At 39.6% G+C, this 13,622-nt stretch overlaps 1 protein-coding gene across 3 annotated transcripts in view; it reads left to right on the forward strand.

Annotated features, from left to right (window-relative positions):
* ST18 (ST18 C2H2C-type zinc finger transcription factor) overlaps positions 1-13,622 on the forward strand; it is a 104,974-nt gene that overhangs the window by 42,825 nt on the left and 48,527 nt on the right. For all 3 annotated transcript variants that reach the window (XM_047727748.1, XM_047727750.1, XM_047727749.1), the window contains 5 exons: positions 2,661-3,452; positions 8,109-8,243; positions 9,967-10,057; positions 11,104-11,208; positions 13,214-13,407. In XM_047727748.1, coding sequence (XP_047583704.1) covers positions 2,661-3,452; positions 8,109-8,243; positions 9,967-10,057; positions 11,104-11,208; positions 13,214-13,407 — 1,317 coding nt within the window. The remainder of the gene's footprint in view (positions 1-2,660; positions 3,453-8,108; positions 8,244-9,966; positions 10,058-11,103; positions 11,209-13,213; positions 13,408-13,622) is intronic.

Raw genomic sequence — 13,622 nt, forward strand, 5'->3', positions numbered from 1 at the left:
CGTTACTGTGCTCTGAATGTGTATCTGGGGAAGGGAGAAGACAGCCGTCATTTACCAAACACCTGTTGTGTGGCACCTGCTTTGCGTGTTCTTGCGTGTAAATTCTGCAACGTGCCTCACCGTGTAAATGAAGACACAGGGTTCAGAAAGGTCAAGGATCCCTTTGGGGTTTGTGCAGACATGAGCACGCAAGCCCGGAATCAAATCAGGTTAGCTGTTTCAATGATAAAGGTACCAAATGAATCACCGAGCCACCATGAAAATAAAAACACACTAACGTAAACATGTAGGCAGCCCATTACAGAGCTAGGAGAAACAAGAACCTCATCACAGATCTGTCAGGTTCAAAAGCTAACTCAACTTTTTTTTTTTCTTCTAATGACAGCGAAAGCCAGAGAGGGGTAGGTATATGGGAAGTTGGTTTGCAGATTTGCGGAACATCCCTGGAAACCATCTCGCGCGATGCACGTAGGCACCTCTATCAGCAGGACTCCTCTCTTTCTGAAGAATAATTAATAAATATTTTCTTTTAGCATATAACAAACAGTTGAACCAAACAATTATGTAAACTGGAAATGACCCAAAATGCTAGCTGTTGGCAGCAGCACAGGGAAACGCATTGTCCTGCACATGTGCATTTTTGTCACTCCCGCCTCTCTGGTGATCTGCACTTAATAGGAATATTTTAAACTATGTAGCTAAGCAACAGAGGTAATTGTTGCTTTCTAGAGCTTTTGTTAGCACTCTAACACAGCCCAAATATGCATAATTAGGTATAATGTCTATAAATCATTATTGTACACATGTGGGTAGTTAAGTGGAGTGAGAGAATAGTTCAATGAATTGAGCATATTCACTGAAAATGCTTTTTATTTGTTTTCTGTAGTTCATAATACTTTAAAATTATCATAACCCTTTACACTTTCTCCTAATAGCCAACCGTGTTATTGAGAAAACTTCATTTGCATTTTAGACTATGTTTAATATATTATTTAAACCTGGAATTCCTCTGATATGAATTCAGAAGGGAAAAGACCATCCTATCAAATGTGATGTGCTTGTTTATCCAGCCTCTTTTCTAGGAAGTAAAATGTTAAATTTTTCAGTTTATGTTGAATAGATCCCAACAAAAGACTGCACCCTATAATCAGCATTATTTAAAGGGGCTAGTGTTGTGACTAAATTCTTCCCTTCATCCAAAAATGCTTTTAGTTACTATGGCAATATTTACTTGATCCTGGCAGTCCAGTGTTGATTTAGGGAGATAATTACCAGAAAGGAAGATGATGGAGATGTATTTTTGAGTGTCCTTGTCAGAGACAATGTTTATAAAAAATTAAATGAGACCAAAAAAGGCACATTGTCTCCTCCACAGATTCCCTTTCCTGCAGCCGTCACGCAGGATGGCTGTCCTTTTCTTCCCTCCAAAGATGTTTATTAACACAGAATGCACTTCACTTGGTGTCTTTCACAGTCTTTAAGGGGGCTTATTATTTTGCGCTGCCCATCCTCCACTCTGCCTTCAGAGACACAGAAATGGTCCTTCTTCTCCTTCTCCTTCTCCTCCTTCTCCTTCTCCTTCTCCTTCTCCTTCTCCTTCTCCTTCTCCTTCTCCTTCTCCTTCTCCTTCTCCTTCTTCTTCTTCTTCTTCTTCTTCTTCTTCTTCTTCTTCTCCTTCCTCTTCTTCTCCTTCTTTTGTCTGACTGAATATTTAAGGGGACCATTGCTGGGTTGTCTGGTGCATTTCACAGCTGCATGTATGCTGGGTGTCATGCTCTCCTGATCACCATGTATGTTAAGCCAGGGCTGGAACCCTAGCAGATCTGCACCCTGAATTGTACCCTTAATTGGGTGCAGGCTTGGTAGGCTATCATGCTAATTCTCCCATTTACTTGCATTTCCCTTGGCATGGAATTTCTGTGTGACAGTTCTGAAAGTCAACAGGAAACCTTGAAAGCTTCAGAACTCTCTTAGTTATCATCTGTATGTGGATGTATTCTGTCTTTTAACTAACATCCCATAAAATCTGAAAGTATGTTTGAGAAACTGTGGAGGCAGTGAACATAAACCAAATAAGCTTTGAAAATACGCTGCCATGCTAGCAGAGAAATTTAATGTTTCCTTTATGCATAGTATTATACATATTTGATTTCCTTCTGGTTGGTTAGGATTTGCAAATATAAGAGGTACAGTAACAACAATTTTACATTCAGCATTCTGTTATTGCTAAGTATCTATTTCAGTATCCTGGAAATAATGAGCTGTTAATATGCTGAAAATTTTACTAGCTCACTTCTTTAAATGCAATTCTCAGAACTTTAGGGTCTGTTTTGTTTTGTTTCATATTCATTCATATATATTTTTCTCTTCAATGTTTATAAAGTTGATAGAATCCACATATTCACATGTTGTACTTATGATATCATATGTATTTTTCTCTTCAATGTTTATAAAGTTGATAGAATCCACATATTCACATGTTGTACTTATGATGCATATATATGATATATGTATATATACATGTACACACACACATACACACACACACACACACACACACACATATATATGTAAATCTGTCTCTCATCTACTTATTGGTGCAATTTTCTTAAAATATTTTTTGCTGTTGTTTTTTAAGTATTGGCTTTCTTTTTCCATAGAAGAAATCGTGATAAAACCTATGGATGAAAACCTTCATTCGACTGCACAAGAAAACTCCAATGGGAAGGAAGACAGATATGGCTGCTATCAAGAGCTTGTGGTCAAATCTTTAATGCACTTGGGGAAATTTGAAAAAAATGTGTCTGTTCAGACCATAAGTGAGAATTTAAATGACAGTGGCATCCAGTCTCTAAAAGCAGAGAGTGATGAAGCTGATGAGTGCTTTATGATTCATTCTGATGATGGAAAAGGAAAGATCGATGATTCCCAGCTTCAGTTCTGCTCCTCAGATGACAGTGAAAGTAACTCTGAAAGTGCAGAGAATGGTTGGGACAGTGGCTCCAACTTCTCAGAAGAAACCAAACCACACAGGGTCCCAAAGTATATTCTAGTGGATAATAGAAAAGACCTATTGGAAGTTCCTGAAATAAAAACTGAAGGTGACAAGTTTATCTCTTGTGAAAATATGTGTGATTCTGAAACAGAAAGAAGAGACCCACAGAATGCTCCTATGGAACCGCTGGACAGCAAAGCCCAGCCCTCATTCACTGGGATGGAGGAAGATGATAACGAGTGTCTGGCAGCCATGACAGAAGAGTCTGTTGACCTGGAGAAGGCGAAGGGGAACTTGAGTTTGCTGGAGCAGGCGATTGCTCTCCAAGCTGAGCGAGGTTGTGTTTTCCATAACACCTACAAAGAGTTGGACAGGTTTCTACTGGAACACCTTGCTGGGGAAAGGAGACAAACCAAAGTTATTGACATGGGTGGAAGACAAATCTTTAACAATAAACGTAAGACACATTTTTTTTGCATTTATTTTAGTAATAAAATTGCTTTGATGGTTGGAATAAAAATTAGTAAGATTTGATTATCACTTCCAGATAGCTTTTGACAACTTGATGCAATTTAAAAACCAATTCATATTGTAAAATAACAATATCTTTTTTTTTCCTCTGTCTGCTCTCTAGCTTGTTCTCAGATCAAGCTTGGTCAGTTTTGTGATGTTTTTACACATGAAGAAGGAATCATTGCCTCTTTTTCTCTTAATTTGACAGCTTTTAAAAAAATATATAGTATTTGTACAGTACTATATTGGACATGTTAGAGGGACGTTAGTACTTTTTGGACTTTAAATCATTTTATTAATCAAATCAATTCCAGAAGTTTAATTTTTCTTTTCCACTTTCTTATGGGGATCATCTGACTCCTTTGGAGGAGCTTCAAAATAATGTTGAGCTACTGGCAAGTTGGACAGGATGCTCTGATCCTTCTTAGGATAAAACTGAATGCCAATGCCTTTAGAAGCCTTGTGCTTTTACCAGGTCTCTAACTCAGGGCCACAAATATCTGGTCCAAACACGAGTGAGAAGAATAAATGTGCTTGGAGGAGGCCTTAAAACTGTTCCTCAACTTTAGTGAAATTATGTCCTATCTCCCATAATGCTACTCCTCCCCCCACCCTGAGTCTTACACCAGATGGGCCTGGTGATAATTCCCAAATGATGGTTCTCAAGTGCCTAGAAGGCTTGTTTAAGATGGGTATTTCCAGGATCCTATCAGACTTACTGCTCCAGAACTTGCCTTTTTTTAAAGCACGCTTTTCAGATGATTCTTGTGTACCTTGAAGTCCAAGAACCACAGAATTAGAATATCTTAGAGAAAATTAAGGTCATGTCCCCAGGAAGCTTACAAGAATAATATGTTAGTTATGGTTTGGTTGATCTGCTTTCTGAGATTTATGCAGAAATGAACTGTATATTTTGTCATTTGGGGTCTATTGTAGTACTCACCTGCAATCTTGTCAATTATTGTCTTGCAGCTCAGAGCTGAGAAAACAAAACAAAGAATAAAATAATGTCATGTAGTGAGGAGCAAGATAATAATACTATGCAAACACACTTGCCAGGATTAGGATCAAGATAGAATATCAATGCAGTGTATGATTTGGGACAGGACCCACTGTGAGCTTTGTATACTCCACTAATATGCAACGTGCTAAACTTGCCTGTGTCCATATTTGTTATTTTTTTAAATGGGCTACAAAACCAAAATAAAAAAAATAGATAAAGTTGACCTCAAATCCTAAAAAGTCATAATTTGTCATCTACTATATTTCATTCATTCTAAGATACACAGTTTCCCCATTTTAACATCTCTGAAATCAAAAGGGTATGCCATAATTTAATTTTCAGTAATTTTTTTCTTGCTTGCTAACACACAAAATGTGGCACTATGTTGCAGCTGATGATATCTTCTAGCTCCATGAAATTCAGTGTTTGGAGAAACTTTAATTCTTTGTGCCATAGCTTACAATATTTGACAATCTTTTGGTCATTTTTATAGAACTTGAAACTTTTTGTTTACAAAAACCACCAAGGCAATAGAATCTGTGTTTGTAAACATGGGTGATATAAGGTTTAGAGAATTATGAATGAGGCTGGTTAATTCAATAATATATCCTATTGTGTGGGGCATGGTCCGGCCTTGCAGCATTCAAAGCCTTTGCAAGAGGTCCAGACCAGACTAGTATGAAAGAGAGGCAAAAAGAGGTAAGGCCCATAATGCATGGGAACTATAGGCTTCATCTAGAGGGTACTTGCAGAGTCCAAGTTAGATATTGACTTTCTTCTTCCTCATCCCAGATGTGGGACACAGTAGCTTATGAGCAGCTTCTTCCTCTGGTGAGCATTCCATGCTCTTAGGTCAATAATCATACCAACTGAGATTCATGATCACAATATCATCCTAATTTCCCATATACCCTGGGCATGAGACCCCACTATTAAAGGAGAGAACACTAACATTTTAAAGTATCGTTTTACCCAAGTCTGCAGATAGTCAACAATTCTAAACAATTTTTTTAAAAAGTTCGGCTATCTCGTTGCTACTAAGATTTAGTGAGATTTTAGGTCACAGTGTGTATGGAGTCCCCATAGAATTTATTGTACAGCCTAAGGCACTTTCAGAGCAAAGGGGAGTGCTACAAACAATCACAGGAGTGTATCAGGTGCAAATAAGATAGTGCCAGGCATACCCACATGTAAGTTCACCAGAGTATAAGGTCACTCTCATTATGCAGCATTCAGCAAAGAAAATAAAAGGAAAGGAAGAGCCAGGCCTGAGAGTCACCTGAGAACTCAAGCTCTGCCTTCTTATCATGCAAACAGGTTCTGCCCCACAGAGCATTTCATGGCATCTGTTTCACCCAGCAGAGAAGGCTTGCAGACAAACGTGCATGATGGACTGTCAGTGGACCACACCTGGTCAGGTGCCAGCCCGGCCTTATCTCCCACACCCTCTCTGGCTTCCTATAGACAAATAATGTGGCAAGGAGGGGAAATGCACAGCGCCAAACCTTTCAATGTGGTTTAGAAATGTGGCCTCACCTGGACCAGGTCCAAGGGAGGAAGGGCATCAAAACCCACATTGCTTTTCCTCTTTTCTAATTCCTTCTCATATGCAGTGTCAACCACCGTAATGTCACTTGAATCAAACTTCATGGATTTTTGACTCTCCATCTACAGATATTATAGGCCTAAAACAACTTCACAATTAGCAACATTTTTGGATTAAGTAAAATATACAGCCATAAAAGTCAAAGAACATGTCAAAACTCTTAATATGCCTCTTTGTTTCTTGCAAAAGACAGAGAACAATCCCGATACCATGGCATTTAAATCCTGTCTTTCACGAAACATAAATATCTGATACTTAAGGCATCCTTGTCTTTGGGCTGTTCATTTCTCACTTTCGATTTCCAGTTTTCTCTGCTGACCTTCCCTCCCAGGCAGTGTGTGCCTAAGCTGAAGGATCCTTGGCTCCTCCCCCTTTAGTGAAAACATGCCCCCAAATAATTGCATTACATACAACCTGCTGTGCCCATCTGCCCAGGACTGTTTATAATCCAACAACTGGGGTGACGTGGTATCACAGAGGCACGTCTGCTCATCGCAATATCCCACCCTGGAGACGGCTGTCGCATCCCGCGACATTGCTCTGCTCTCAGTACTAGGCTTGGAGCAGGAGCATATGGGCCCGCCGCATCCTCACGCAGCAGGGTTCTGCCCCCGAGTCCACCGCCGACAGCTTTCCTAAAACAGGATCACACAGATTATTTATTTTCACTCTCAGCATCAAGTGGATTCATTATTCGTGATACTTCGTGTTCTGAGAAGCCTGCGGCCAGCCTCCATTCCACACTGGTCCTTTCTCTGAGGCTCCCATGTCCATTGTGATTCTGGTTCCTCTGATCATCAGTGCTGAGAGACAAGATTGTCCCCATGATTGGTATATCATTCCAGGCACAAGTTAGGGGGGTGATTTGGGCTCCAAAAACGCATTTCTGTTTTCGGTTTATTATCTCAGTCACAAGTATGAAAATATCTGCAGAAGGCCTCTGCTGTGGTAGCTCTAACCCCACCAAAATTCATGATAATCCTCATTTATTTTACAAATTTATATAACCTTTCATCTAACCCTCAGCAAAGTGTGGGCTGGAAGATTAAAACCCCAGCTCACCCTCCGACCTCCCCCTCTAGGTCAATGCCTCACGGCAGCCTGACTAGCAGTGTTACAAAGTGCCCCTTTTCTCTGCCTCCTGGCACCTGTGGTCCCCTTCTATACCCCAATGTTCTTGGTGGTACAGACCACCCAAGGCCAACCCCACCCTGTATTTCCATTCTTCCTAGAATGTTTCCTTGCCAGGCTGTCCTATCACCTGGGCTTTCAGTTTCTGCATTCAGAGTAAAATGAAAGCTGCTTCTCTGTAGCTGCTCTCTCCTGATCGATCCAAAGTGTCAATGCATTGGGATTTGGGGATCTGGGCCCTCTGCAGCACGGCCAATTGTTTGGGCATGGCACAAGATGCCATTGTTGACTCCCTCCCTGACTCTGGCCAGAGCGGGCTCTACATGTATGAGGGAGCAGCACTTGGACCTGGAACCTTAGGGCCACAGGAGGCCAGGGATCTGCAGGAACAAGACTAGAGCAACCCTTCTCAGATGGGGTTTCTTCTTTGTTTTATCATTTGGAATCTGGTTTTCTTGAGACCCTTTCAATAAGAGATAGTTTTAGTTTAAATACCTTCTTCTTTCTCACTTTTTTTTTTTTTTTTTCTTTTTCAGGAGCTTAGGCATCGTCTGCCTCTGGCGTGGTTCGTTTTTCATAATGAGACACTAACTACAATATGTGATATGACAACTTAAAACCATCTCTGTATTTTAACACTCCCTTGCCCTATGTCAGCCTTTGTTTAGAAAACCAAGAAAATTGAAAACATTTTTTATGCTTCCACAGGTCTTAGTTGAGGGTCTTATTCAAGGCAATGTGAGAAGAATGTTTATGCTGTAAAAACTGAGTGAAGTGAGAATGTCACCCTGCAAGGCCACTCTAGTGAATGGGGAGGGAAAGAAGAGCCAGATGAATCTCTTGATTTAATTTCTCTGTAGATTCACCGAGGCCTGAAAAAAGGGAGACCAAGTGCCCTATCCCCGGGTGCGATGGCACGGGACACGTGACAGGACTCTACCCCCACCACCGCAGCCTTTCGGGGTGCCCCCACAAAGTGCGGGTTCCCCTGGAAAGTGAGTATGACATATCCTTAAAACCAGTAGGCTTCGTCTTAGTGCACCACAGCATTATGATCTTATCCTCTTTCTCCTCCAATGTGGAATTCGGAATGGAAATACAAAGTTTCCTTGCTGTGTCAAGAAAATTTCCATCTAGCTGGGTGTTTAAAATCAATGTGTTAATAGAAAACCTGAGAGTACAGTTAGGACAGTAGGTTAGGAGACAACCGACATTGCGAAGAGAATTTGTTATAGTTCCTGAAGGGTGGGGGTGTACCACAACAGGCAGGGCCACATAGGGGAGCATCAGGGTCATCAGGGGCCAGGGATGGGGGGAACTTCTGGTTTCTGTGGGAAGGAGCAAAGTAAGCAGTCTTAAGACTGGCTAGTTTGAATTCTTTCAGTAGGCTCCAAAGCTTGAGGGTTGTCTATGGGTGTCTGATACCTGGCAGGTGGAGAGTGTGAGTCTAATAAAAGAGGCAGTTGGGCGTGGGCTCACAATTGGTTGATTTGCCTTTAAAAGCTGTTTGAAAGGGCAGTCTCTCCAGGGTTTGCCAGGGCCCAGATGACAAAGCATCAGAATACAGAAAATAAAAGTCATGGTTAAAATTAACTGTGGATTGCACAGTCCTTTCTCACCCAGAGGTGTGGCTTCCTTAAGCCCAGGAGCGGTTTTGGCCTCAGTGCATCATCTAAATATAAGAAGTGCATTCCAGGGGCACTTGGGTGGTTCAGTTGGTTAAGCATCCGACTATTGATCTCAGCTCAAGTCTTGATCTCAACGTTGTGAGTTCAAGCCATGAGCTGGGCTCCACACTGGGCATGGAGTCTTTTTAAAAAAAAAAAAAAAAAGTGCATCATCACCAGGGTCCTCCCTACTCCCCATCTCCCCATTCCGTGTAGGAACTTGTGATGCCTGCCATGCCTCTCGAGGGCATCCTGCAGTAGCAGAGGGCCCTGAGCAAGAGCAAACATTGGTGGCTTCTCTACCCTCAGCCCTGCTGTGAGCTAGGAAACTGGAGGAGAAGGAAAGGGCTGTCTTCTAAGTTTTGAAGTATCAATGTGTTACATCCTCTACTTCTTTAACCTACATATTGAAACACCCGTGGGTCATACAAACCACAGTGGTGTGAATGCCTCAGCATCACCCTCCTCAAAAACACAGCTTTACAAATCAGTGCATCTAATCTGTTCAGCACTGTCCCAGTAGATTACCAGTTCCTCAAAGTGACTACCGAGTTGTTCACTCAACCATGCTCTTCCACCAATAACTGAATGGCAGTGCAGGGGGGAGTGGGGAGCAATGGACAAGAATCAAAGTAATATCTCTTAGAAAATAAAGAACACTATATTCAGAAGTTCACACCGTGAGGAAAAGTTAACAGGAACTACTTGACAAATAGTGTTCTCCATCCACTTTTCCAAGGAAAAGCACATAAATATAAAAGGAAGGTTATGAGCCTCTCATTTTAAGTTAAATACCAACAGAATAGTCGTATTTAAGTCTAGTGTTAACCATGACATGACGTTTAAAGAAACTAAAACTTGAACACGCTGCTGAATTTAGTTTTTGAAGTTCTTGAGTGCTCATTAATTTCAACCCGAACATTTATGGGGGGGAAGAAAAGCAGATTATATAGCCAAATTCTTATGAATGCCAAGTGGAGAAGTCAGTGTGTTAGCATGCTGTGTATTCATGGTATACTATTCTTTTCTTTTTGTGATATTTTGTGCTCAGTTCTTGCCATGCATGAAAACGTGCTCAAGTGTCCCACCCCAGGATGCACCGGAAGAGGGCACGTGAACAGCAACCGCAACACCCACAGGAGGTAATTGTGATGAGAGGCTACTCTTACCTAACGAAGAGAAGTGAGACAGATTTCCCACGGAGGAAATAAGGAACTAACACTGTGTCATCAAAATCTCTGGATCACTATCAAATATGTTACCACTTGAAATAGATAAGAAATATTCTCAATGTATACAGAGTAAAAAACAAAAAAACACACTTTACTTTCTGAGAAATTATCATTTGACAGACAGGCAAACCAAAAAAAATGTTCTATTTGAACACTAGAGTTATACATTCATATAATCATATAAACAGAACATGTTCTTTTTTGCTCTGGAACTTCACCATAGCCGTTTTGACACTGAAAAGAGTTGTGTAGGGTTTGTCTTGGATCCCATCCAATAAACATTAACAAGGTACCAAAAGGGCTTCAATCTACTGTGGTTCTGACTATAAGCCAGGAGGAAGGTAAACATCATTTCATCTCATTGAGATTCATTACGTTGGGATTCCTACTCACTTAAAACACACATGTGCATTTACATACAAATGTATTGTGTGGTATGTAAATATATACTGTGTATCTATTATGTGCTCACAAGATACTATGTAACTCGTAAGCATATTGCCAGAAAACTTCATATTCTACACTTTATATATATATATATAAATAAATCAGTATATAAATATACTGATTTAAAATTAAGTCCCTAACATTTTTCTAAAAATCTTGAGATAAATCATAGAATTATCATGCTAACATCTATAGCTGGGCACATTGCAATTGGAGTGGGTACATTCTACTTAAAATGTTATAGACTTTCAGAATAATTCCCTTACATAATTTTCCGATTTTTAAAAATGAGTTTGCTACTCATCACTTCTTAGATGGGATTGGGGGGCAAATGTTGACACGGTAGTTTGCAAAACCCTTTTGGGATCTATTAGCATGAGAAAGGTGCTAAGTGAACTATTAATATGACTTAACATTTAATGCGTGCCAAGTATGTTGTGAGGTACATGCCAAAGCAAATTACTTTATCTTTTTAACTCAATTCCTCCTTTTTAATTTTTTTTTAACAGTCTTTCTGGTTGTCCAATTGCTGCAGCTGAAAAATTGGCAATGTCCCAGGACAAAAATCAGCTTGATTCACCCAAAACCGGGCAGTGTCCTGACCAGGTTCACAGGTATGACCCTCCCATGACGTTCCTAGTAGTCTGTCCATGCCATGCCCTATGCAATGCGTCCAGCTCCCCTCATGTGCTAGTTCACTATGGCCCGACCTTCATTCACAACTACCAATGTCTATTTGAGAGGCTGGTCCAGTTAATCATACTCTCACTTAAATGAACTGCTAGACCCTGAGAAGCTTAACATGAAATTAATCTATATGTAAAGGTAACACAATGTGGATGAATCTAAAAGAAATAAAGTGTATAACATACATTAATCAAAATTCTGTGTCACTAAATGCAACCCATCCCACTAGTCAGGTAAGCCCTCCCAATGATTGATTAGCCTTTCTCTCTGCAGATAATGCCTTCATAAATCACTCACACCCACCCAAAATATGTGGTGTTATATATTCATTCCTCTGTTCCAGCTATACATATAATTTCTTTAAGGCAAAAGTACATTCCATGAATTGATAAGTGTTAATGATATATCTCCTGTTTGCCCCAGGTACTTCACAATCTCCAGCAGTTTGGAAGACCTTACTTATACTTAAATAATAAACCACAAGTGATAACACAATGTAAAGTTACACATTTATTAATAACAAATCATATAGATAGGAAAAGTTATTTCAGGATTAAAACAGATGACCAGATCTTCACTGTTACTGAGACACTGAAATGCAACATTGTTATTAGAAGCATTTTCAAGATATGGCTTCCCTTAATATGTGCTCTTAGAGATTTAATTAAAGAGTCAAAATCAGATGAGTGAAGAACATATGTCAAGCAAAGATCATGAATTACTGAATAACTAGCAATTAAAAATCTTAACAGCAAGTTTCTTGGTTAATATGGTCATATCCTCTAGTTTCTCCATAAGTAGGTTATTTATCAAATATAGAAATAGCATTTAGTCTTATTTCCCTAATTTCTTAAAAAATGTGTTTTAGACTAGAATGAAGATATATTAAGGTTATACACCAAGTTACATATCTAATAATAAGATCAACTGCTTTTTCAAATATTTTTATGTAGCAGTTTAAGTGTTTTTTATGTAATCCAAGAAATATCATTGAAATTTTGACATTCTGATGAGTCAGGCATTCTTTGGTGGAAAACAAAAGAAAAACATATAAGTATTTTAGATATTGCTAAATTCTGAAAGGTGTATTTGTTTATATTCATTTGCTATTAGACTATATTTGTGTTTTTCTTGACTGGGACTGGTACTACACAAATATGATGTCCTTGTTTAATCCCAATACAGTAGTTGTAAGGGAATATTTAACTCATAGCTTGGATTAAGGTAATTCTATTGCAAAATGTGATAGCTATTATGATACAAAATTTTGATTCGTATTGAAATAATTTCACAGATAAAATATTGAAGTATCAACAAAAACACTGAGACAAAGGGAAAAAGGTGAAAAGTCTAGGAAGTTCACAATTCAGAAGTGAAGTTTCTGGTGCATATGCTGCCCCTGTTAGGTGTCAGGCTCCTGTCAGCTCTGCTGAAGGAGAGTGGGATTCAGCATCACTTCTTTTGAATGGACTACAATGCCATTTCCCCACCAGCTACAAACGTGACTTTTCACCACCAGGCTGATTAATAGTCTTAATATGTGGAATGTGCACACCTTGTCAGTGCCTTAATGATAGTTAGATGGCGTTTCTCTCTGTGGAACTCGAAGTGCTAACAGACATTAAATACTTGCTGCTCATTGTAACTGCATAAGACAAAAATGCAAAATTGCACATTCCTCTTTTATCAATGGGAGACAGACCCACAACATGCAGCCTCGCAATAGACATCCAGAACCCTTGGTGCCTCCCATCTTTCACTCCCAGCACAGAGTACTCTCTTTTATCATACTGTGACCAGCTCTTTTCCATAGTACACTGTCTCCGTGGGTACTGACAGGCATGACACATCGGATCTGCTTTAAATTCTGATGCTAATATGCTCACTAAGAATTTCATCATAGTTCTTTTGAACTCTCCCCTCTTTCTTCAGGACAAGCTTGGTGAAACAAATTGAATTCAATTTCCGATCACAAGCCATCTCCTCTCCCAGAGCCACAGTGTCAAAAGAACAAGAGAAGTTTGGAAAAGTACCATTCGATTATGCCAGTTTTGATGCCCAGGTTTTTGGTAAACGTCCCCTCATGCAAACAGGTCAAGGACGAAAAACACCACCATTTCCTGAATGTAAGCCTCAAATTCTAATCCTTATTCCCAAAATGCATCTTGTCTATGTGTGTTTGGGGGTGAGGGTGTACTCAAATCTAGAATACATTATTTACTGCAAGAAGGAGAGAAAATATATTGTGCAGTGAAATAAAAATAAGTTATCAAGTGATAACTTGATCAGAATTACCGATTTTACATGAAGTTAAACTGAACATGGTGAATAGTTACTGGAT

This window comes from Lutra lutra, chromosome 4 (assembly GCF_902655055.1).
Source record: "Lutra lutra chromosome 4, mLutLut1.2, whole genome shotgun sequence".
Lineage (NCBI taxonomy): Eukaryota > Metazoa > Chordata > Mammalia > Carnivora > Mustelidae > Lutra > Lutra lutra.